General features: G+C 51.1%; 1 protein-coding gene across 1 annotated transcript in view; it reads left to right on the top strand.

Annotated features, from left to right (window-relative positions):
- LOC311231827 (nucleosome-remodeling factor subunit BPTF-like) overlaps positions 1–26,004 on the top strand; it is a gene marked incomplete at its 5' end in the record, with an annotated part of 142,956 nt that overhangs the window by 70,454 nt on the left and 46,498 nt on the right. Inside the window, 8 exons of the mRNA XM_084318449.1 lie at positions 949–1,194; positions 3,301–5,368; positions 11,126–11,250; positions 12,712–12,840; positions 18,252–18,402; positions 24,244–24,283; positions 24,956–25,187; positions 25,420–25,572. Of these exons, the coding sequence (XP_084174575.1) occupies positions 949–1,194; positions 3,301–5,368; positions 11,126–11,250; positions 12,712–12,840; positions 18,252–18,402; positions 24,244–24,283; positions 24,956–25,187; positions 25,420–25,572 (3,144 nt within the window). The remainder of the gene's footprint in view (positions 1–948; positions 1,195–3,300; positions 5,369–11,125; positions 11,251–12,711; positions 12,841–18,251; positions 18,403–24,243; positions 24,284–24,955; positions 25,188–25,419; positions 25,573–26,004) is intronic.

The following is a 26,004-nucleotide window of genomic DNA, read 5'->3' on the forward strand; positions in this document are numbered from 1 at the left end:
GAAGGCTAGTTTTTATTATTTATTTTGTATATAGAGACAAAAAATTATTATTTCAAGCATTTCGTACCTAATTGGGTCATTTTACCACCTCCCGAAACTACACTTAGTAACGGACACAATATTTCTGACACTGGGAATACATTCTCTGAGGTCCATGGATGTCCCTAGATTCAGATACCAAGAACATGCAAATGGTCCATTAATGTAGAAGTGGAGCAGTCTTCCATTTATGTACTTTTAGGCAGATTTTCTGAAAATAATGGCTAACAGGTTAAAATGGACCACAATGTAAAAGAAAGTTGCATGTCTCTCCCTCCCATCATTAACCCTGCCCCTCCCATCATTAACCCTGCCCCTCCCATCTTTAACCCTGCCCCTCCCATCATTAACACTGCCCCTCCCCCTCTCATCATTAACCCTGCCCCTCCCATCATTAACCCTGCCCCTCCCATCATTAACCCTGCCCCTCCCATCATTAACCCTGCCCCTCCCATCATTAACCCTGCCCCTCCCATCATTAACCCTGCCCCTCCCATCATTAACCCTGCCCCTCCCATCATTAACACTGCCCCTCCCCCTCTCATCATTAACCCTGCCCCTCCCATCATTAACCCTGCCCCTCCCATCATTAACCCTGCCCCTCCCATCATTAACCCCTCCCATCATTAACCCTGCCCCTCCCATTAACCCCCCCATCATTAACCCTGCCCCTCCCATCATTAACCCTGCCCCTCCCATCATTAACCCCTCCCATCATTAACCCTGCCCCTCCCATCATTAACCCTGCCCCTCCCATCATTAACCCTGCCCCTCCCATCATTAACCCTGCCCCTCCCATCATTAACCCTGCCCCTCCCATCATTAACCCTGCCCCTCCCATCATTAACCCTGCCCCTCCCATCATTAACCCTGCCCCTCCCATCATTAACCCTGCCCCTCCCTCCATAGATGCCAGACTTGGCAGGAAGTGCACTCTGCTGGACCTGAGTCGACGCCTCGGCACGGCGCCAGGGGAACCCCGAGGAGAGGCGTCCAGTAGCACTGAGGAGAAAGATGGAGACCGCCGCCTCTCTGAAGACACCGTGAAGGAGGAGAAGGAAGAGGGGGATGAGAAGGAGAGAACAGAGGAGCAGTCAGCGGAGGAGAAGAAGATGGAAGTGGACCCTGTAGACTTGGGACCAGATGAAGGAACAGGTTGGATGGATATTCATTTAAAGGATGAGGCTTTTTTTCCTTAATATTGTCAATATAGCAGCCCGTGAAAAGACCAAAGCGGCGATGCATTTCTTCTACGTACATTTATGGTGCATCCAGCCAGCACCAGATTATAGCTCATATTCAGAAATCATAGAACTATTAATGTGCTGGAAGAATGTGGTGTTTTTGATACGTGCTACGGACGAGTGCTGCTGCTGCATCTACCTCCGTTACCCAAGGTAGAGTCCATTATTACAAATGAATAACGTTAGCGCCATGCATGCATGCAAACAAAAGCTAAATGAAAAACGAATGCTTTCATCACTGTATACATGACTGTCAGAGTGCATCTAGTGCTGCCAGTGGTTCTCGCAAATCTCAGGAAACCCCGTTCACTTTGGCACAGCGGGGTAAACTGACACAAGAAGAAGTGAACGAGTTACACCGAGCTGTCACAACATTTGTGGTTAAAGGTTTGCACTAGGGATGTCCCGATCCCATCACGTGATCGGGATCAGGGCAGATCACTCACACAGAGCAGAAGAATTTTGCCAAAACAAACCAATAGTATCCAGCTGCAGAACGGCAGACCAGCCACACTCTCGGACCCAAACGCATTTCCTTTGATTTAATTATACATCAAATGATTTATGTCAAGGATTGCAATGCCTCGCTTGAATGAAGTTAACTTTTCACCTGGATAACGTCAACATTCAGGGTGAATGTAATGTGAGAAATTGGGATAAAAGCATTGGGGGCTCATCAATAAAATGACGATCAGAAATGTCAAGTTGCATGTTGTTATTCTACCAGCTTAGTTCTGTTGCATTCCCACAATGTTCTGTAGGGAGATGACCAATGTTCAGAACCAATGCTTGTGTTACCCTCACCTCCTCCTTCCCCCACACACACTAGGACACTAGAGGTGGCATGCACCCCTGGGGGAGGGGGGGGGGGGCCTAACTAGATGGCATACAGTATTCAAATTGGCATTGAAAGTTTTGTTCATCCATGATCAAATTGTTCTGAATAAAAAATCCAGAGTTTTTTTTTATCTAAAGTGTAACTAATTGTCGGAAATTGGTTTTAAGCCATAAATATTGGATCAGATATTTTTCCAATGAAAAAAAAAACGCATTTAAAAGTGAATTGGAAGGGGCGGTCATGTGGTGTAGCGGAGATTGCGCTCGTCACCAACGCAGGAGATGCTGGGTTCGAGCCCAGCTCTCTGCGTTGCTACCAGCTTGGCTGGTCGTTCATACTAATACAATTGGCAGTATTAGCGGGTGGGGAAGCTGGCGGGTGGGAAGCTGGCGGGTGGGAATCTGGCGTTGTGGACAGCGACGCCTACAGGTCCGGTCTCGGCGCTTGCTCAGCGGGGCAGGACTTGGTGGAGATAGCGTGCCCTCCCACGTGTTACACTTCACCAATGAGAGTCGTCGCTGCCAAGTGAAAAGATGTCACTGGCAGTCGCCACACGCATCGGAGGAAGCGTGCGGTCGGCTTCGGGACGCCCTTGTACCGACTCGTAGGAGAACATGCGAACAACAACCAGGTAGGGGAGGGGGGGAATTGGCACGGTGACTAAATTGGACAAGGAGAAAAACAGAAAAAAAAAAAATAAAAAAAAAATAAAAGTGAATTGGATCCTTTTTAAATGCCCTTTTAAAATGAAAGAGTGCTTGGAAAAGTACTTGAAAGTCCTTGAGTTTCATTTAGCAATGTCTGGGAACCCTGAATAAAAGAACGAAGGGGAAATCGCTCTGCCAAAACGAGCTTATTATTGCAGATCAGGAACGTCACCAGTTATCAGTGCATTCTCTGCAACATCCTTTAGGGTTAGCAATTTGGCTTTGGCATGAAATCTTTTGGTGAAACGCCATTTTCTTATTAACCTCACATGCAGTATCAACAAAATTACTGGTAAACATTAAAGGAAAAGACCATTAATCTCTGCAATAGGCCGGGGGGGGGGGAAATGCTTGTCATAGTGACGTGACCGCGTGAGACGTCTTGAGTTATTACTCAATTACTACTTAAGACCGTAGGAATTTTTGGAATCTTCCAGTATTCTTACGCTCTTTGTTTCATCTCCCCCTTCAGGGACCGGCGGTCTGGAGGCTTCTGTGAAGGAGGAGTTCACCGAGGGCCCTCAGCGGGCGTTCAACTACGACGTGGTGGACGTAAGCAGGGGCTTCCTCACCCGCGTCGCGTACAAGAGGAAGGTCACGGCCTCTAAGCTGGACGGCCTGCTGGAGCGCCGCGTCAAGCAGCACACCCTGGAGGAGAAGCAGAGGCAACAGGCCCAGGCCTCGAAACCCCAGGCCCCTACCCCCCTAGCTCCTGCCACCACCACGCCGACCGCCGTGCCAGGCACCCCGGCCAGGACACGGCCAGCGCTTCAGCCGCGGGCTTTATTAGCCCAGGCCCAGCTTGCACCGGCTGTCGCTGTGAAAGTGGAGGATCAACCTTCCACAACGCCCACGGCAGCATCGGTCGAGGTCAAGGGGGAGATCCGGGTTTTAGTTTCTAAAACCGCAGACGGGACCGTTGCTCCTATTGCAGACGCTACTTTCAAAGACCCTGCGGGAGGAGACTTGTTCTCCACACACAACCAAACCACTGCCTCCCTGCGGAAGCAGGAGGTAGACCTTCTCCCTGAAAGGACTACGAGGCCCACAGGGGCGGCCTGTTCAGGCAGCGGAACAGAACCGACGGGTCACGGTTCTGGGGAGACCCAAAACACTTCCCTACCATCAGACATCACCAAACACAGTCCTGCTGAAAACACCGTGGCCAAGGCAATAGCGTTGAAATTGGATTCACTGGTGACGATACCGACGAGCCTTCCTGACCAGAACGCAGCTCCTTCTAAACCTGTCCAGCTAAACCCAGAACCTCTAAACTCTGAAAGGCCGGGCGCAGAGGAAAATGGCAAGGGGCCACTGGAGCCCGAGGAGAAGGCGCGGGGCAATGGGCAGAGTAGAACTGAAGGCATTAGTGCTGTCGCTACCCAGCCACTGTCTCCTCTCCCTCAGGTGAACGGGAAAGACGGCTTGGAGAATAAAACCCTGTTGACTAACTCTGTAGTGACCGCTCCGAATGAGCCTTCGCTCACCAACAGTGCCCACATTAAGATGAATCACATCGGTAAGGTCGAAGGGGACGGTCAGGTCATGTCCCTGAGGGGAAACGCACAACAAAAGCCTCTAGTTAACGGGGATATGACCCCTGTACGCGACAAAACAGTGGCCGAGGGCAATGAGTCGCGCCTGGACTCTAGGGTAGAGGTGGAGAGCAAGGTGACCGTATCGGACCAGGACTACCAGCCGCACGTGAAGATGGCTCGGCTGGGGGGCGACGCAGAAGCACTCGGGGTGACCGCTCGGAGCACGCCGCAGCACAACAGCGTGGCAGTAGGTCAGTGCCCGGCGACCAAATCGAATGCCGTCAAGATCATCAGGATGCCACCTTCGCCCGTACCCTCGGCCGAAGAATCCAGCCTGAGCAACGACTTTGCAGAAGAGAACGGCAACAGCAGAGCGGTGGAGCCGCTCAAGACCCAGACCGTCACCCAGGTGACCACCACCACCACGACCACCACCACGGTCTCCACAGAGATGAGGATAGCGGAGGTGTCGTCGACCACGTCTGGACACGCGACGACGCCGATAACGACGGCGGCTGCGGTGTCTGCGGTGGAGAGCAGCGCGGTGTCCACCCTCACCACCATGACCAAAACCACCGTGACCAAAGTACGGTCGCCCACGCCCGACAGTCAGTCGGAAGACAGCCAGAGCGAGACGTTGACCCAAGAGAACAAGACGACATTATTGACCTCCCTCAGCAAGTCGACCACGGGTCCCAGCGGTAAGACGTCCATCGTTGTCAGCCAGGAGCTGTCCTCTTCGTCCTCCACGAAGGGCCGTGTCCGCCTCCTCAAGTTCTCCCGCACCAAGAAGACCAGGTCGGATACCGCTCTGCCCTCCTACCGCAAATTTGTCACAAAGAGCAGCCGGAAGAGTATTTTTGTGCTGCCCAACGACGATCTGAAGGTGCTGGCGAGGCGGGGCGGCATCCGCGAGGTGTCCATTTTCAGCTACAACGCCAAGCCTGCACTGGACATCTGGCCCTACCCTTCACCCAGGCCCACGTTCGGCATCACGTGGAGGTGAGCGCGCACGCACACACACACACACACAAACACACACACACACACACACACACACACACAAACACACACACACACACACACACACACACACACACACACACATTGGATCACTTTCTCTTACATGATCTCTCTCTTGCTCTATCCCTCTCTCCTTCTCCCGCTCCCTCACTTTCTCATATCTCAATCAGAATGTAAGCAGCAGGGTGGCCCCCCCGCCACGGCATGTTGATCTGGCAGCACTGGTGATACACAGATGAACAGAATGACACGTTCACTTAGGGCTGGGCGATATGGAACAAAATCATATCGCGATAACGATATGATAATGTTATCATATTTCTCGATATCGATAATTATCGAAATTGTTATAAGTATAAAAAAAAAAGAAAAACAACAGATGTATGTTTATTTTGCAGCAATTCTTTGTCATTGCCGCCATCTTTAGTGTTACATCCCCTCACACTCCAGTTCTCAGGCTGCAGCTGGTTTGAAAGCGAAAGTAAACCGGCTTCTCTGCTGGCTGTGGCTCCAGAGGAGTTGAACAGTTCTGGCTCTGCTAGTTTATTTTCGATCTTTTGGCGCTTTTTTGGTGGACAAACCACCGCACATGTGCACCGTGACTCGTGACTGGAGTCTAGCTCTGCTAGCACACATAGCCTACTGTGTACAGACCAGCGTTTCCGTTAGCCGGTAATTACCGGTATTTGACCGGCAAAATCTATTGAAGTCCGACATATTTAATCTCTCCGGTCTTAATGTCCGGTGAAAATAATTCCCTGAGTCTAAGCACAATTTGATTATTTGAATTGTATTAAAATAGGCTAAAATTAAATAGCCTATGCGATGAACGAAACAATCATTACATTTGTTTCATCGTTGCTTCTAATAATGACAACGACGTTGTCAGCGAGAGCTTAGTGCTGGGTGTGAGAACTTTTGTGAAGCTGCAGAGCCGGAGCAGCAGCAGCACAATGCAGTACTCCAGCAGTACTCCAATTCAGCCATTTTCAATTCAGCTGTTGGGTGGGGGGCGCTGCTGTGCGGTCCCCAGAAAAGAGCCAATAACAGCTGAATCTGCTGCTCTGCATCGACATACTCTCGCAAATAAGTCATTGGGAGGTGGAGAGAGAGAGAGTCGTCACGCAAACCCACGATAATGTTGCCGTCTCTCTCTGCCAAATTTCTCAGTTCTTCGCTTGATATAATTAATACAAATGTCCAATATAACGGAATTCGTTAGCTCATAAAAATGTGATTATAACAGACTGCCGTTTATTAATGTCGGGCGACTGCCCACAGACACCTATTTGATTTAAAGTCGGCAGCAGCACGGAGTCTCGGACTTATTTTATTTGGAATATAATGACTTTATACGCAAAAGTAGCCTAGTTTTAAGTAAAAATATTATAAATCTACATGCCTTGATGATGTCATTCTTTTGTTTTGTTGTCATTCTTTTGCCTATCAATTGTTTTTAAGCTCAATAAACTCTGACCGGAATTTCTCTCATTTGACCGGTAGATTGAAATCTACCGGACACTGAGGCCGGCAACAATTTTTTTTCTAACGGAAACCCTGGTACAGACGGTTTCAAACTGTATTTTAAATTAGAAAGCAAACAAAATAAATGGACAAGAGAAATTGTCATTTGGACAAGCAAAACCATTACTTTAAGTTGCAGGCAAGAAAGACAAGTCTGTCCACTGTCTCTGGTTTTAAAACTGCCCTGTTGCAGGTCACAAAAAAAAAGAAAAAAAAAAGATTTTTAAAATTTTGATATTCGATATCGATTATTAAAATATATCGCGATATTTATCGTTATCGTTATATCGCCCAGCCCTACGTTCACTTAACCTTAAATGTTACTTACAATGACACGTTCACTTAACCTTAAATGTTACTTACATTGTTAACTGAAAGGTTGCCAACTGAGTTTTCACATTTCCACCCAAACACACAGGGCGGGATCCACAAAGAATGGATTGCATGGTGCTAATTGCACCCTTACTTACAATTCATTATTAATTGAAAATGGGGGACCCTGATGTAAACAAGATGAAAGTATTTCTCTGGTCTGCATCCCGCGTAGGCCTGTCGCGATAAGCAATAAATTGATTTATTGCGCGATAATGAAAATGAATGCAATGATTTTGACGGACGCGATTAATTGCTATTCTGGCGGGAACCAGAACCTCTTGTCAGTCATTCTAGTCTCCGTGTGGGGAGGCGGGGCCGCTGGCATTACTGCAGAGGTTGGCTGTGATGTGCCCGCATGCAGGCTCGAGAGCAAAGCTCGCGTCACATCACAGCGTGGCAATATTCACGACATCCCTTGTGTATTATTGCTTTTATACAGCAGGTTGTACCGTCAGGAAAAATATAGGATGAATACAGACAATTCTAGGGTCTTTTATATCAATTTCAGTGAACTTGGCCCTATACCCCATTCGGAATGCGTTCCGCGGCCCATGCTACAGAGTACAGCACGAGAGCTCCTGTGAGCACCATGCGTACCCGCGAGCCACAGTCAGGGTGACCAGGTGTCCCGCGGTAACCGCACAAAAAAAGTTGTCTATTCTGTATAGCCTATACATCTAGTCTAAATGTCTATCTTTAGAGGATGGCTTTGCAGCAGGAATATTGTTTGGGATTCGGCAAGCACGCATTCGTTATTGAAAGTGAAACACAGACAAAATAGGCTATACTGAACACTGTTTATTGACACTTGCAAGAACACAGAACAAATGTGAAACTTGAAACTAAATGTGCATATAACAGAAACAGGCCATTACACATTTATAAAGGCTTTGCACTGCAAAGTTAGTAAATACAAATAAATACGAAAGTGCACATTCGTTGTGGCAATTTATTGAATAAAGGCCACTCGTTTAAAAAACAAAAAACATTAATGAAATAATACAAGGTCTAACAAATTAAATGAAAAGCCATTTTTGCATTTATTCTCACAATTTTAGCCGCTCTCAATTTATTCTCTCAATTTTAGCCCATATACGTAAAATACGCACGCAGCCACTTATAGTTATTCTGAGACTATAATTCATCTGTATCTGGATAACCAAGGCACGGATTTTGCCCCGGAAAATGTATATCTATACTTGTGTATTTTTCGTCCACGTAAAATGGAACCTGGAAATAATAATTATTGCCCATAGACGTAAAATACGCTGTAAAAGTTAAGCTAAAAATGGCCAATGCCACTTATTTCAAATACGTTCTTTGAGATGAAAATTCATACAGTAACTATTTATTTTGTGTGGCGGCCCGTGCTTTGTTTTCAATCTGATGTGTGGCAGGAACGATTACAGTAGATCAAGCATCTGGGTAAGTATACTTGCCCTGATGCCTCAGTGTATATGTGTAAAAAGGTCATGGTGCAAGATGAGGAGATATATGCCCTCTGTTATATTTGCCCTATATATATTTTTATATGAAATGCTTCAGTTTAATTAAATATATATTTTTACGTTAATAATAATATAACGGAATTACTCGTTTTCTGCAGTAATTCCTAGAATGTGAGATATAGGCATAAACGCATATATAGATTATCAAATGCCGTTTGTTGCCGATCTACGCTATATAAAAAATGTCAACTGTACATGATCCTAAACGTTATGACTGATCATGCGCGGATGAACGGAGGGGGGGGGGGTCGTTTATAATTCCGTGATCGTCGTTAAATGCTTTATGTAGTATGGGTGATATATTGATCAGAGCGGTTTGCATGGATAATAATGAACAAACAGGCTGAAAGTAACGTCAGCCTCCTCTTACCGTTGGGAGATGAGACTGTAGCAAAAAGATCAGAGTTATTTGATGGAGATCGAGTCGATCTATTTCCAGTTTATATAATAATATGTCGTGGTGTTGTATGGGAGGGGCTGTCATCATATATCAATGTAATGTGTGCGTCTCTCTATAAGAGAAGCACTTATTTAGTCAGCCACAACAATATTAAATCTATCCTTGTACTGTATTAAACCCTGAATGGTATAAGGCTGTAGGTCACATTGTTGTGGAAACTGCTTTGTTTTCCTTAAGAGTCAGTCATAACAAGGCATTTCAGCTTTCTCTCCGGGTAGTTTTCCAGTCCCTTCCACGTCATATGCATATATTAACTGTGTATTAAACTGTCTTTTCGAACGAGAGCTCGCTCTCACTTGGTGATCAGACATTTGTTTACATGGTCTGATTTCCAACTGTGCATTCCTTATCAATTGATCAAGTGAGGAATTAAATCTATCTTCTATTTCTTATTACAACTTTGGACTCAGAAAAGTTATTTGCTCATATTATATTATAAATCTCCCACAACAAATAATACACGCTCAAATCATGTCGATTATTGAGTTATGGCAGCGATCGCTACACATGGACGTGTGTATACAGTCCCGCAACGTTATGCGAGTGGCCGGACGCATTTCGGAGACGCACCGACATCCAACCGTCCATTTCCGGTTTGGCAACTCGCCGATCATCCACCAGGGGGCAGTATTGAAGCGTTGCAGAGTTGTGCCGGCTCACACAGCATCAGACCAGGCTTCGTGAGGGAAATATGAATAACATGGCGAAAATATGAAATATGATCAAAATAACGTTGTACGCCGTGGATTGGCAGAATTCGTATAAACTTGAAACCCGTCGTACAACGTTTTTTTTTTTTGATCCACTTTTTCTCCCATTTTTTCTATATTTTCCCCCATCCCAATTTCGTATCATCCAATTCAACCCTCCCCTGTCACGAACGCTGTTTCTTGCCTCCCACAAGCCGGCTGCAATGTGGACTAAGTCATACATAGCACAAGTCCCCTCCGGTACTTGAGGTAACAGCAGTCGCATCTTTTCACCTGCGCAGCTCGATCTCTCAGTGGCGAGGAGTAACGCGTGGGAGGCTCACGCTGCCCCCGACACTTCCTGATTCCACTGCGCAGGCGCACCAACCGACTTGTAGGAGTCGCTTGTTCACACCGCCCGATCCCCACCCTTCAGTTTCCCTCCCCGTAATACGGCCAATGTGTATTACTGCGGACGACCAGCTAAACTGAAAACAATGTGGAGAGCTGGATTCGAACACGCGAATCCTAGCGTCTCCACACTGGTGGCGAGTGCCTTGCCCACTACACCACCTAGCCGCCCCCGTCGTACAACGTTTATGGCGCAGGATGTGTTAAGGCAATATGCACTTTAAACTGGAACACTGAGCAATTTATTTTAGGTACTGTAGCATTTTTTTCTTTTTAATTGTTTGTGTACAACTTTTATTGTGGGGATTGTATTGCATGTATTCTTGTGTTTTTATATTGTATGTTTTTATAATGTATGTACTGTATGTGCTGTGGCACCACGACAAATCCCAATCAACCATGTGTTGAAATGGCAATAAAGTTTTCTATTCTATTCTATTCTACATGTATATCATACTTGGATTTTATTGGCAGAGTTATGTTGTGATGATGATGATGGGGTCTGTGTTCTAGACTTTATTATTGTACACACTCACACGCATATAGACACACACACACACACACGCACACGCATATAGACACACACACACACACGCATGCTTACACATACGTATCTGCTGATTTCGCGCTACCCCTCCATCCAATCTCTTTGAGCGGTGCAGCGCACCAAGGGTATCGCCACCCGGCTGGCAGCCACCGCTCTCCCCAGAGGAGAACCCTGGTTCAGCCAGAGGCCCTAACGCCCGCCTGCCTGCCTGCCTCCCTCCAGGTACCGCCTGCAGACGGTGAGGTCTCTCGCAGGAGTCAGCCTGATGCTGAGGCTGCTGTGGGCGTGTCTCCGCTGGGACGACATGGCGGTCAAGCCCTCCGCCGCCGTCGGCACCACGCGCACAGGTACAGCCCACCTGGGGTCAGGGTCAGGGTGCAGCCCACCTGGGGTCAGGGTCAGGGTGCAGCCCACCTGGGGTCAGGGTCAGGGTGCAGCCCACCTGGGGTCAGGCTTAGGGTACAGCCCACCTGGGGTCAGGGTCAGGGTGCAGCCCACCTGGGGTCAGGGTCAGGGTGCAGCCCACCTGGGGTCAGGGTCAGGGTGCAGCCCACCTGGGGTCAGGGTCAGGGTGCAGCCCACCTGGGGTCAGGCTTAGGGTACAGCCCACCTGGGGTCAGGGTCAGGGTGCAGCCCACCTGGGGTCAGGGTCAGGGTGCAGCCCACCTGGGGTCAGGGTTAGGGTGCAGCCCACCTGGGGTCAGGGTCAGGGTACAGCCCACCTGGGGTCAGGGTCAGGGTGCAGCCCACCTGGTCACTCACTCACTCACAGTTAGCCACTCTGCCCCTAGTGGCAACTAATGAAATTATCTTACGAAAATGTTTATGGTAATGGTTTTCCAAGTAGACCTTATTATTTATCACAGAATATTACGCAGGTTACTACACTAGCTGTTGTTTTAGAATGTAATCCATTTCCACCTGACCTCTGACCTGACCTCGGCTATGTGCTATATTATATTATGTGGCAGTGTAAATACTTTGTCGTCCTGCTAATTCTATTCAATATCACCAATTATATTCCATAGGATGTAAATTGTGTAGGTAATACAAAAAAGTCCTTATCGCACGTTGATCTGAAACATTGGTGTGTACTGTATTGTATTCACTTTATTAGACTAAATAATCAAATCACTGACTGTCCATAATGAGCCGTGTTTTGATCCTGGATAGGTAATAAAGTACTATTCTGTACTATTTTCTTAAATATATTATACTTGCAGGGCGGCTGGGTGGCGTAGCGGAGATTGCGCTCGTCACCAATGCAAGAGACTCCGGTATCGAATCCCAGTCTCGGCATTGCCTCCGGCTTGGGCCGGCCGTCGTACTGGCTCGTCTGGCGGAGTCAGCAGGTGGAAGTCGATGGGTGGGGATTGGACATTGTGGACAGCGACCCCTACAGGTCGGTTGGGTGACGCCTGCACAGCAGAGACAGGAAGTGGCGAGGGTAGTGTGAGCCTCCCACACGTTACACCTCGCCAATTAGAGTCCGCGCTGGCAGGTGAAAAGATGCGACAGGCTGCCTCCTCGTGTACCGGAGGGGACACGTGATGCAAGGCTTCTATCCTCACTACGACGACCAGTGGGGGGCATAGTCGAGCAACGTTCAAGACAGGGGAGGGAAGAATTGGATACACGAAATTAGGATGGGAGAAAAATAGAAAACAAGGAGAAAAAGTGGACAAAAAAAAATATATTATACTTGTCATGTTTTGGGAGTGTGTTCTGTCCCTCCTCCCTCCATCTCCTCGGGCTCTCCTCCTCTTCCTCACCTCACCAACCAGCCCTATCCCCACTCATCGCCACAGAGACCTCGGAGACGGAGATCACCACCACCGAGATCATCAAGCGACGGGACGTGGGGCCGTACGGCATCCGCTCGGAGTACTGCATCCGCAAGATCATCTGCCCCCTGGGGGCGCCGGAGACCCCTAAAGGTGAGAGGTGTTTATATCTGCCCCCCCCTGGAGACCCCTAAAGGTGAGACGTGTTTATATCTGCCCCCCCTGGAGACCCCTAAAGGTGAGACGTGTTTATATCTGCCCCCCCTGGAGACCCCTAAAGGTGAGAGGTGTTTATATCTGCCCCCCCCTGGAGACCCCTAAAGGTGAGAGGTGTTTATATCTGCCCCCCCTGGAGACCCCTAAAGGTGAGAGGTGTTTATATCTGCCCCCTGGAGACCCCTAAAGGTGAGAGGTGTTTATATCTGCCCCCCCCTGGAGACCCCTAAAGGTGAGAGGTGTTTATATCTGCCCCCTGGAGACCCCTAAAGGTGAGAGGTGTTTATATCTGCCCCCTGGAGACCCCTAAAGGTGAGAGGTGTTTATATCTGCCCCCTGGAGACCCCTAAAGGTGAGAGGTGTTTATATCTGCCCCCCCCTGGAGACCCCTAAAGGTGAGAGGTGTTTATATCTGCCCCCCCTGGAGACCCCTAAAGGTGAGAGGTGTTTATATCTGCCCCCCCTGGAGACCCCTAAAGGTGAGAGGTGTTTATATCTGCCCCCCCTGGAGACCCCTAAAGGTGAGAGGTGTTTATATCTGCCCCCCCTGGAGACCCCTAAAGGTGAGAGGTGTTTATATCTGCCCCCCCCTGGAGACCCCTAAAGGTGAGAGGTGTTTATATCTGCCCCCTGGAGACCCCTAAAGGTGAGAGGTGTTTATATCTGCCCCCCCTGGAGACCCCTAAAGGTGAGAGGTGTTTATATCTGCCCCCCCTGGAGACCCCTAAAGGTGAGAGGTGTTTATATCTGCCCCCCCTGGAGACCCCTAAAGGTGAGAGGTGTTTATATCTGCCCCCTGGAGACCCCTAAAGGTGAGAGGTGTTTATATCTGCCCCCTGGAGACCCCTAAAGGTGAGAGGTGTTTATATCTGCCCCCTGGAGACCCCTAAAGGTGAGAGGTGTTTATATCTGCCCCCTGGAGACCCCTAAAGGTGAGAGGTGTTTATATCTGCCCCCCCTGGAGACCCCTAAAGGTGAGAGGTGTTTATATCTGCCCCCTGGAGACCCCTAAAGGTGAGATGTGTTTATATCTGCCCCCCCTGGAGACCCCTAAAGGTGAGAGGTGTTCATATCTGCCCCCCCTGGAGACCCCTAAAGGTGAGAGGTGTTTATATCTGCCCCCTGGAGACCCCTAAAGGTGAGAGGTGTTTATATCTGCCCCCCCTGGAGACCCCTAAAGGTGAGAGGTGTTTATATCTGCCCCCCCTGGAGACCCCTAAAGGTGAGAGGTGTTTATATCTGCCCCCCCTGGAGACCCCTAAAGGTGAGAGGTGTTTATATCTGCCCCCCCTGGAGACCCCTAAAGGTGAGAGGTGTTTATATCTGCCCCCCCTGGAGACCCCTAAAGGTGAGAGGTGTTTATATCTGCCCCCCCCTGGAGACCCCTAAAGGTGAGAGGTGTTTATATCTGCCCCCCCCTGGAGACCCCTAAAGGTGAGAGGTGTTTATATCTGCCCCCCCCTGGAGACCCCTAAAGGTGAGAGGTGTTTATATCTGCCCCCCCCTGGAGACCCCTAAAGGTGAGAGGTGTTTATATCTGCCCCCCCCCTGGAGACCCCTAAAGGTGAGAGGTGTTTATATCTGCCCCCTGGAGACCCCTAAAGGTGAGAGGTGTTTATATCTGCCCCCCCCTGGAGACCCCTAAAGGTGAGAGGTGTTTATATCTGCCCCCTGGAGACCCCTAAAGGTGAGAGGTGTTTATATCTGCCCCCCCCCCTGGAGACCCCTAAAGGTGAGAGGTGTTTATATCTGCCCCCCCTGGAGACCCCTAAAGGTGAGAGGTGTTTATATCTGCCCCCCCCTGGAGACCCCTAAAGGTGAGAGGTGTTTATATCTGCCCCCCCCGGAGACCCCTAAAGGTGAGAGGTGTTTATATCTGCCCCCCCCTGGAGACCCCTAAAGGTGAGACGTGTTTATATCTGCCCCCCCCTGGAGACCCCTAAAGGTGAGAGGTGTTTATATCTGCCCCCTGGAGACCCCTAAAGGTGAGAGGTGTTTATATCTGCCCCCCCCTGGAGACCCCTAAAGGTGAGAGGTGTTTATATCTGCCCCCCCCTGGAGACCCCTAAAGGTGAGCGGTGTTTATATCTGCCCCCCCCTGGAGACCCCTAAAGGTGAGAGGTGTTTATATCTGCCCCCCCCTGGAGACCCCTAAAGGTGAGAGGTGTTTATATCTGCCCCCTGGAGACCCCTAAAGGTGAGGTGTTTATATCTGCCCCCCTGGAGACCCCTAAAGGTGAGAGGTGTTTATATCTGCCCCCTGGAGACCCCTAAAGGTGAGGTGTTTATATCTGCCCCCCCTGGAGACCCCTAAATGTGAGAGGTGTTTATATCTGCCCCCTGGAGACCCCTAAAGGTGAGAGGTGTTTATATCTGCCCCCCCCTGGAGACCCCTAAATGTGAGAGGTGTTTATATCTGCCCCCCCTGGAGACCCCTAAAGGTGAGAGGTGTTTATATCTGCCCCCCCTGGAGACCCCTAAAGGTGAGAGGTGTTTATATCTGCCCCCCCTGGAGACCCCTAAAGGTGAGAGGTGTTTATATCTGCCCCCCCTGGAGACCCCTAAAGGTGAGAGGTGTTTATATCTGCCCCCTGGGGGCGCCGGAGACCCCTAAAGGTGAGAGGTGTTTATATCTGCCCCCCCTGGAGACCCCTAAAGGTGAGAGGTGTTTATATCTGCCCCCTGGGGGCGCCGGAGACCCCTAAAGGTGAGGTGTTTATATCTGCCCCCCCCTGGAGACCCCTAAAGGTGAGAGGTGTTTATATCTGCCCCCCCTGGAGACCCCTAAAGGTGAGAGGTGTTTATATCTGCCCCCCCCTGGAGACCCCTAAAGGTGAGAGGTGTTTATATCTGCCCCCCCTGGAGACCCCTAAAGGTGAGGTGTTTATATCTGCCCCCTGGAGACCCCTAAAGGTGAGAGGTGTTTATATCTGCCCCCCTGGAGACCCCTAAAGGTGAGAGGTGTTTATATCTGCCCCCCCTGGAGACCCCTAAAGGTGAGAGGTGTTTATATCTGCCCCCCCTGGAGACCCCTAAAGGTGAGAGGTGTTTATATCTGCCCCCTGGAGACCCCTAAAGGTGAGAGGTGTTTATATCTGCCCCCCTGGAGACCCCTAAAGGTGAGGTGTTTATATCTGCCCCCTGGAGACCCCTAAAGGTGAGGTGTTTATATCTGCCCCCTGGAGACCCCTAAAGGTGAGAGGTGTTTATATCTGCCCCCCTGGAGACCCCTAAAGGTGAGAGGTGTTTATATCTGCCCCCCCTGGAGACCCCTAAAGGTGAGAGGTGTTTATATCTGCCCCCCTGGAGACCCCTAAAGGTGAGAGGTGTTTATATCTGCCCCCCCTGGAGACCCCTAAAGGTGAGAGGTGTTTATATCTGCCCCCCTGGAGACCCCTAAAGGTGAGAGGTGTTTATATCTGCCCCCCTGGAGACCCCTAAAGGTGAGAGGTGTTTATATCTGCCCCCCCTGGAGACCCCTAAAGGTGAGAGGTGTTTATATCTGCCCCCCCTGGAGACCCCTAAAGGTGAGAGGTGTTTATATCTGCCCCCTGGAGACCCCTAAAGGTGAGAGGTGTTTATATCTGCCCCCCCTGGAGACCCCTAAAGGTGAGAGGTGTTTATATCTGCCCCCCGGAGACCCCTAAAGGTGAGAGGTGTTTATATCTGCCCCCCCCTGGAGACCCCTAAAGGTGAGAGGTGTTTATATCTGCCCCCCTGGAGACCCCTAAAGGTGAGAGGTGTTTATATCTGCCCCCCCCCCCGGAGACCCCTAAAGGTAATACATGTTTATATCTGCCCCCCCCTGGAGACCCCTAAAGGTGAGAGGTGTTTATATCTGCCCCCCCTGGAGACCCCTAAAGGTGAGAGGTGTTCATATCTGCCCCCCCCCCCCCCGGAGACCCCTAAAGGTGATACATGTTTATATCTGCCCCCCCCCCCCCGGAGACCCCTAAAGGTGATACATGTTTATATCTGCCCCCCCCTGGAGACCCCTAAAGGTGAGCAGGGTTCGCACAAGGTCCTTGAAGTGCTTGAATTCTGACGACAAAAAGTCAAGGCCTGGAATTCCTTAAACAGCCAATTTTTTAACGAGGTGCTTAAAAAGTCCTTGAAATTCAAATCAACCATTAGCATTGAAATCTTTGTTCATCCATGATAAAAAAAAATCAGAATCAAGAAATGGGTATTTTTTTTAATCTAAAGTGTAACTAATTGTCGGAAAAAGGTTTTATGCCATAAATATATTTAATTTTGCAATGTCTGGGAACACTGGGTGAGAGATGTGTTTTTCTTCGTTCCAGCTTTGGATGGGTAGGTGGGGGGGGGGGGGTCTTCTAGAATGTGTAACAGGTTTGAACAAGACATTGATTGAATGTTGTTTGTGTTTAAGAGCTCACAGTGAAATTCAGCGCTCTATTCATTGTCTGTAGATTAGCTCCAGATAGATTTCATGATGTAGGTGAAACAATACCTCGTCTGATGGGGAACTGCTATCTCTTTTTTTTTTTTTAAACTTTGGCCATTCCCCTGGCTCTTTTATACGTTTATCGCATTTATTCTGGTCAAGGATGACCGACAGAAACAGGCTGAAAGGGTTCAGATGGGGGGGAAGACACTCTGGAAAAGGCACGGCTGCAGTCCGGGATTCGAACTCGCTAAACCCCAGATCCGTGACGAGCACGGTTGTCCCCGGCGCCGAAATAGCGCTCGAGGTACGTGGTGAGCTACTGGAGCTCCCCTGGGGAACTGCTATCTTATCATTTAATACCTCGTCTGATGGGGAACTGCTATCTTATCATTTAATACCTTGTCTGATGGGGAACTGCTATCTTATCATTTAATACCTCGTCTGATAGGGAACTGCTATCTTATCATTTAATACCTCGTCTGATGGGGAACTGCTATCTTATCATTTAATACCTCGTCTGATGGGGAACTGCTATCTTATCATTTAATACCTCGTCTGATGGGGAACTGCTATCTTATCATTTAATACCTCGTCTGATGGGGAACTGCTATCTTATCATTTAATACCTTGTCTGATAGGGAACTGCTATCTTATCATTTAATACCTTGTCTGATGGGGAACTGCTATCTTATCATTTAATACCTTGTCTGATAGGGAACTGCTATCTTATCATTTAATACCTCGTCTGATAGGGAACTGCTATCTTATCATTTAATTTAGCTGTAATTAAACGCAACACAAGGATCCAACGTCCCTGATGTCATCACTGGTGGCCATATTCAAACTAATTTACTCTCAATCACTGACTTGGTGAATGTGTGCAGTTAGTCTGCTCTCCCTCTCCCGCTCACACCCATCATCTCTCCGTCCTCTCCAGAGACCCACACCCCTCAGAGGAAGGGGCTGCGCTCCAGCGCCCTGCGGCCCAAGAAGCCCGAGCCCACCAAGCAGACTGGACCCGTGGTCCTGGAGACCTGGGTGGCCGAGGAGGAGCTGGACCTCTGGGAGATCAGGGCCTTCTCCGAGAGGTACGTCTCCCTGTTCACCTGTACTACCTGTTCACCTGTAGCCCCCTGTACTACCTGTACTACCTGTTCACCTGTCTCCCTGTACTACCTGTTCACCTGTAGCTCCTGTAGCCCCCTGTCTCCCTGTTCACCTGTAACCCCCTGTCTCCCTGTTCACCTGTAGCCCCCTGTCTCCCTGTTCACCTGTAGCTCCCTGTTCACCTGTAGCTCCCTGTCTCCCTGTTCACCTGTAGCCCCTGTCTCCCTGTTCACCTGTAGCCCCCTGTCTCCCTGTTCACCTGTAGCTCCCTGTTCACCTGTAGCCCCTGTCTCCCTGTTCACCTGTAGCCCCCTGTCTCCCTGTTCACCTGTAACCCCCTGTCTCCCTGTTCACCTGTAGCCCCCTGTCTCCCTGTTCACCTGTAGCTCCCTGTCTCCCTGTTCACCTGTAGCCCCCTGTCTCCCTGTTCACCTGTAGCTCCCTGTCTCCCTGTTCACCTGTAGCCCCCTGTCTCCCTGTTCACCTGTAGCTCCCTGTCTCCCTGTTCACCTGTAGCTCCCTGTTCACCTGTAGCCCCCTGTCTCCCTGTTCACCTGTAGCCCCCTGTCTCCCTGTTCACCTGTAGCCCCCTGTTCACCTGTTCACCTGTAGCCCCCTGTTCACCTGTTCACCTGTAACCCCCTGTCTCCCTGTTCACCTGTAGCCCCTGTTCACCTGTAGCCCCCTGTTCACCTGTTCACCTGTAGCTCCCTGTCTCCCTGTTCACCTGTAGCCCCTGTCTCCCTGTTCACCTGTAACCCCCTGTCTCCCTGTTCACCTGTAACCCCCTGTCTCCCTGTTCACCTGTAGCTCCCTGTCTCCCTGTTCACCTGTAGCTCCCTGTCTCCCTGTTCACCTGTAGCTCCCTGTCTCCCTGTTCACCTGTAGCTCCCTGTCTCCCTGTTCACCTGTAGCTCCCTGTCTCCCTGTTCACCTGTAGCCCCCTGTCTACCTGTTCACCTGTAACCCCCTGTCTCCCTGTTCACCTGTAGCCCCTGTCTCCCTGTTCACCTGTAGCCCCCTGTCTCCCTGTTCACCTGTAGCCCCTGTCTCCCTGTTCACCTGTAGCCCCCTGTCTCCCTGTTCACCTGTAGCCCCCTGTCTCCCTGTTCACCTGTAGCTCCTGTCTCCCTGTTCACCTGTAGCTCCTGTCTCCCTGTTCACCTGTAGCCCCCTGTCTCCCTATTCACCTGTAACTCCTGTCTCCCTGTTCACCTGTAGCCCCCTGTCTCCCTATTCACCTGTAGCCCCCTGTCTCCCTGTTCACCTGTAGCTCCTGTCTCCCTGTTCACCTGTAGCCCCCTGTCTCCCTATTCACCTGTAGCCCCCTGTCTCCCTGTTCACCTGTAGCCCCTGTCTCCCTGTTCACCTGTAGCCCCCTGTCTCCCTGTTCACCTGTAGCCCCCTGTCTCCCTGTTCACCTGTAGCCCCCTGTCTCCCTGTTCACCTGTAGCCCCCTGTCTCCCTGTTCACCTGTAGCCCCCTGTCTCCCTGTTCACCTGTAGCCCCCTGTCTCCCTGTTCACCTGTAGCCCCCTGTCTCCCTGTTCACCTGTAACCCCTGTCTCCCTGTTCACCTGTAACCCCCTGTCTCCCTGTTCACCTGTAGCTCCCTGTCTCCCTGTTCACCTGTAGCCCCCTGTCTCCCTGTTCACCTGTAGCCCCTGTCTCCCTGTTCACCTGTAGCCCCCTGTTCACCTGTTCACCTGTAGCCCCCTGTCTCCCTGTTCACCTGTAGCTCCCTGTCTCCCTGTTCACCTGTAGCCCCCTGTCTCCCTGTTCACCTGTAGCCCCTGTCTCCCTGTTCACCTGTAGCCCCTGTCTCCCTGTTCACCTGTAGCCCCCTGTCTCCCTGTTCACCTGTAGCTCCCTGTCTCCCTGTTCACCTGTAGCTCCTGTCTCCCTGTTCACCTGTAGCCCCTGTCTCCCTGTTCACCTGTAGCCCCCTGTCTCCCTGTTCACCTGTAGCTCCCTGTCTCCCTGTTCACCTGTAGCCCCCTGTCTCCCTGTTCACCTGTAGCCCCCTGTCTCCCTGTTCACCTGTAACCCCCTGTCTCCCTGTTCACCTGTAGCTCCCTGTCTCCCTGTTCACCTGTAGCCCCCTGTCTCCCTGTTCACCTGTAACCCCCTGTCTCCCTGTTCACCTGTAGCTCCTGTCTCCCTATAGTACCTGTTCACCTGTAACCCCTGTCTCCCTGTTCACCTGTTCACCTGTAGCTCCCTGTCTCCCTGTTCACCTGTAGCCCCCTGTCTCCCTGTTCACCTGTAGCTCCTGTCTCCCTGTTCACCTGTAGCTCCTGTCTCCCTGTTCACCTGTAGCCCCCTGTCTCCCTATTCACCTGTAACTCCTGTCTCCCTGTTCACCTGTAGCCCCCTGTCTCCCTATTCACCTGTAGCCCCCTGTCTCCCTGTTCACCTGTAGCTCCTGTCTCCCTGTTCACCTGTAGCCCCCTGTCTCCCTATTCACCTGTAGCCCCCTGTCTCCCTGTTCACCTGTAGCCCCTGTCTCCCTGTTCACCTGTAGCCCCCTGTCTCCCTGTTCACCTGTAGCCCCCTGTCTCCCTGTTCACCTGTAGCCCCCTGTCTCCCTGTTCACCTGTAGCCCCCTGTCTCCCTGTTCACCTGTAGCCCCCTGTCTCCCTGTTCACCTGTAGCCCCCTGTCTCCCTGTTCACCTGTAGCCCCCTGTCTCCCTGTTCACCTGTAACCCCTGTCTCCCTGTTCACCTGTAACCCCCTGTCTCCCTGTTCACCTGTAGCTCCCTGTCTCCCTGTTCACCTGTAGCCCCCTGTCTCCCTGTTCACCTGTAGCCCCTGTCTCCCTGTTCACCTGTAGCCCCCTGTTCACCTGTTCACCTGTAGCCCCCTGTCTCCCTGTTCACCTGTAGCTCCCTGTCTCCCTGTTCACCTGTAGCCCCCTGTCTCCCTGTTCACCTGTAGCCCCTGTCTCCCTGTTCACCTGTAGCCCCTGTCTCCCTGTTCACCTGTAGCCCCCTGTCTCCCTGTTCACCTGTAGCTCCCTGTCTCCCTGTTCACCTGTAGCTCCTGTCTCCCTGTTCACCTGTAGCCCCTGTCTCCCTGTTCACCTGTAGCCCCCTGTCTCCCTGTTCACCTGTAGCTCCCTGTTCACCTGTAGCCCCCTGTCTCCCTGTTCACCTGTAGCCCCCTGTCTCCCTGTTCACCTGTAACCCCCTGTCTCCCTGTTCACCTGTAGCTCCCTGTCTCCCTGTTCACCTGTAGCCCCCTGTCTCCCTGTTCACCTGTAACCCCCTGTCTCCCTGTTCACCTGTAGCTCCTGTCTCCCTATAGTACCTGTTCACCTGTAACCCCTGTCTCCCTGTTCACCTGTTCACCTGTAGCTCCCTGTCTCCCTGTTCACCTGTAGCCCCCTGTCTCCCTGTTCACCTGTAGCTCCTGTCTCCCTGTTCACCTGTAGCCTCCGTCTCCCTGTTCACCTGTAGCCCCCTGTGTCCCTGTTCACCTGTAGCCCCCTGTCTCCCTGTTCACTTGTAGCCCCCTGTCTCCCTGTTCACCTGTAGCCCCCTGTCTCCCTGTTCACCTGTAGCCCCCTGTCTCCCTGTTCACCTGTAGCCCCCTGTCTCCCTGTTCACCTGTAACCCCCTGTCTCCCTGTTCACCTGTAACCCCCTGTCTCCCTGTTTACCTGTAACCCCCTGTCTCCCTGTTCACCTGTAACCCCTGTGTCCCTGTTCACCTGTAACCCCTGTGTCCCTGTTCACCTGTAGCCTCTGTCTCCCTGTTCACCTGTTCACCTGTAACCCCCTGTCTCCCTGTCTACCTGTTCACCTGTAGCCCCTGTCTCCCTGTTCACCTGTAGCCCCTGTCTCCCTGTACTACCTGTTCACCTGTAGCCCCCTGTCTCCCTGTTCACCTGTAGCTCCTGTCTCCCTGTTCACCTGTAGCTCCCTGTCTCCCTGTTCACCTGTAGCCCCCTGTCTCCCTGTTCACCTGTAGCTCCCTGTCTCCCTGTTCACCTGTAGCCCCCTGTCTCCCTGTTCACCTGTAACCCCCTGTCTCCCTGTTCACCTGTAGCTCCTGTCTCCCTATAGTACCTGTTCACCTGTAACCCCTGTCTCCCTGTACTACCTGTTCACCTGTAGCCCCCTGTCTCCCTGTTCACCTGTTCACCTGTAGCTCCCTGTCTCCCTGTTCACCTGTAGCCCCCTGTCTCCCTGTTCACCTGTAGCTCCTGTCTCCCTGTTCACCTGTAGCCTCCGTCTCCCTGTTCACCTGTAGCCCCTGTCTCCCTGTTCACCTGTACCCCCTGTCTCCCTGTTCACCTGTAGCTCCTGTCTCCCTGTTCACCTGTAGCCCCCTGTCTCCCTGTTCACCTGTAACCCCCTGTCTCCCTGTTCACCTGTAACCCCTGTGTCCCTGTTCACCTGTAGCCTCTGTCTCCCTGTTCACCTGTAGCCCCCTGTGTCCCTGTTCACCTGTAGCCTCTGTCTCCCTGTTCACCTGTAACCCCCTGTCTCCCTGTTCACCTGTAACCCCCTGTCTCCCTGTTCACCTGTAACCCCCTGTTCACCTGTAACCCCTGTGTCCCTGTTCACCTGTAACCCCTGTGTCCCTGTTCACCTGTAGCCTCTGTCTCCCTGTTCACCTGTAGCTCCTGTCTCCCTGTTCACCTGTAGCCTCTGTCTCCCTGTTCACCTGTAGCCTCTGTCTACCTGTTCACCTGTAGCCCCCTGTGTCCCTGTTCACCTGTAGCCTCTGTCTCCCTGTTCACCTGTAACCCCCTGTCTCCCTGTTCACCTGTAACCCCTGTCTCCCTGTTCACCTGTAACCCCTGTCTACCTGTTCACCTGTAGCCCCCTGTCTCCCTGTTCACCTGTTCACCTGTAACCCCCTGTCTCCCTGTCTACCTGTTCACCTGTAGCCCCTGTCTCCCTGTACTACCTGTTCACCTGTAGCCCCTGTCTCCCTGTTCACCTGTAGCCCCTGTCTCCCTGTTCACCTGTAGCCCCTGTCTCCCTGTACTACCTGTTCACCTGTAGCCCCTGTCTCCCTGTTCACCTGTAGCCCCTGTCTCCCTGTACTACCTGTTCACCTGTAGCCCCTGTCTCCCTGTTCACCTGTAACCCCCTGTCTCCCTGTTCACCTGTAGCCCCCTGTCTCCCTGTTCACCTGTAGCCCCCTGTCTCCCTGTTCACATGTAGCTCCTGTCTCCCTGTTCACCTGTAGCCCCCTGTCTCCCTGTTCACCTGTAGCTCCTGTCTCCCTGTACTACCTGTTCACCTGTAACCCCTGTCTCCCTGTTCACCTGTAACCCCTGTCTCCCTGTACTACCTGTTCACCTGTAACCCCTGTCTCCCTGTACTACCTGTTCACCTGTAACCCCTGTCTCCCTGTTCACCTGTAGCTCCTGTCTCCCTGTACTACCTGTTCACCTGTAACCCCTGTCTCCCTGTTCACCTGTAACCCCTGTCTCCCTGTACTACCTGTTCACCTGTAACCCCTGTCTCCCTGTACTACCTGTTCACCTGTAGCCCCCTGTCTCCCTGTTCACCTGTAGCCCCCTGTCTCCCTGTACTACCTGTTCACCTGTAACCCTTAACCCGTAACTTTTAACCCTTTCACTGCGACAATACAGAAGGTTAACCCTTTCACTGCCACACAGCAAAGGGTTAACCCTTTCACAACCACACTACAGAAGGTTAAGCCTTTCACTAGCACACTACAGATGGAGATAACCATCTGTAGTGTGGTAGTGAAAGGTTAACCGTCTGTAGAGTGGTAGTGAAGGGGTTAAAGAAAAGTTGTTTCAGTGTGTATGGAATGCTCACACTGTGTTGTCTCTCACAGGGTGGAGAAGGAGAAAGCGCAGGCTGCAGAACAGGCAAAGGTGAGTGTGTTTCTTTGTGTCAAAGATGGATTTTTACTTTTTGTACGGCGACACGGGTGAATTGGTTGTTTTTATCCATCCATCTGCCCATCTTTCTGTTTGTCATCTATATCTCTCTTTCTTCCCTCCGTCTGCCCATCTTTCTGTTTGTCCTCTATATCTCTCTTTCTTCCCTCCGTCTGCCCATCTTTCTGTTTGTCCTCTATATATCTCTCTTTCTTCCCTCCATCTGCCCATCTTTCTGTTTGTCATCTATATCTCTCTTTCTTCCCTCCGTCTGCCCATCTTTCTGTTTGTCATCTATATCTCTCTTTCTTCCCTCCATCTGCCCATCTTTCTGTTTGTCATCTATATCTCTCTTTCTTCCCTCCATCTGCCCATCTTTCTGTTTGTCCTCTATATATCTCTCTTTCTTCCCTCCATCTGCCCATCTTTCTGTTTGTCATCTATATCTCTCTTTCTTCCCTCCGTCTGCCCATCTTTCTGTTTGTCATCTATATCTCTCTTTCTTCCCTCCATCTGCCCATCTTTCTGTTTGTCATCTATATCTCTCTTTCTTCCCTCCATCTGCCCATCTTTCTGTTTGTCATCTATATCTCTCTCTTTCTTCCCTCCATCTGCCCATCTTTCTGTTTGTCATCTATATCTCTCTTTCTTCCCTCCTTGCTGCAGAAGCGTCTGGAGCAGAAGCAGGTCCCGGTCACCACCACTCCCTCCGGGACGCCCGTCTCGACGCCGGCCTGCACCCCCAACAAGGTCCTCCTGAGCTCCCTGTCGGGCGCCATCACCGCCGGCACCAAGGTGGTGCTCACCACCAAGCTGGGCACCCCGGTCACCTTCCAGCAGAACAAGAACTTCCAGCAGTCCTTCGCCTCCTGGGTCAAGCAGGGTCAGACCACGCAAGGTACGCCTCCTGGGTGGAACCAGGGGAGAGATGTCGCCATTCATCCACTGAATTGAATGAGTTGATTAAATCAGTAGTGTTGGTGTTGTCCTCATGGTTCTCTTGTTGTCCTCATGGTTCTGGTGGTGTCGTCCTCATGGTTCTCTTGGTGTCGTCCTCATGGTTCTCTTGGTGTCGTCCTCATGGTTCTCTTGGTGTCGTCCTCATGGTTCTCTTGGTGTCGTCCCGGTAGGGTCCACGGGCACCGTCACCACCATGGCCACGTCCGGCGGCCAGACCTTCCAGATCACAGGGACCTCTGTAGGAGGCAAGGTGCTGACCGCCAAGCTGCCACTGCCCGCCAACAGCAAGCTGGTCACCGTTAGCGTGCCGACCCATCAAGGAGGTATGTGTTCCTGCATCACACACTGTGCCAACCAATCAAGGAGGCATGTGTTCCTGCATCACACACTGTGCCAACCAATCAAGGAGGCATGTGTTCCTGCTAGGGATGGGTACCGAATTAGGTACTTTTAAAGGTACCTACCGAGTCACGTCGGTACTACCGAGTACCGATTCACATGAGATCCGTCGGTGCCAGATTTCGGCTCTGTAAGAAAAAGAAAAAGTCAATGTTTCTGTAAGGGACCAAGCGGCCAGACAAGGAGGACACCGTGGTTTTGGCAAAAAATACGGCTTTTATTTTACCCATTTCAAAGTGAAAGGGTTAACCTTATGTCGCGTGGCAGTGAAAGGGTTAACGGGGATAATGAATAGTGTGCAGCGTGGTTACAGGGGGTCTGTCACTGTGAAGTGTTCCAGCGAGGCAGGTTGATGT

Source organism: Notolepis coatsorum, assembly GCF_963971535.1.
Source record: "Notolepis coatsorum genome assembly, chromosome: 7".
Lineage (NCBI taxonomy): Eukaryota > Metazoa > Chordata > Actinopteri > Aulopiformes > Paralepididae > Notolepis > Notolepis coatsorum.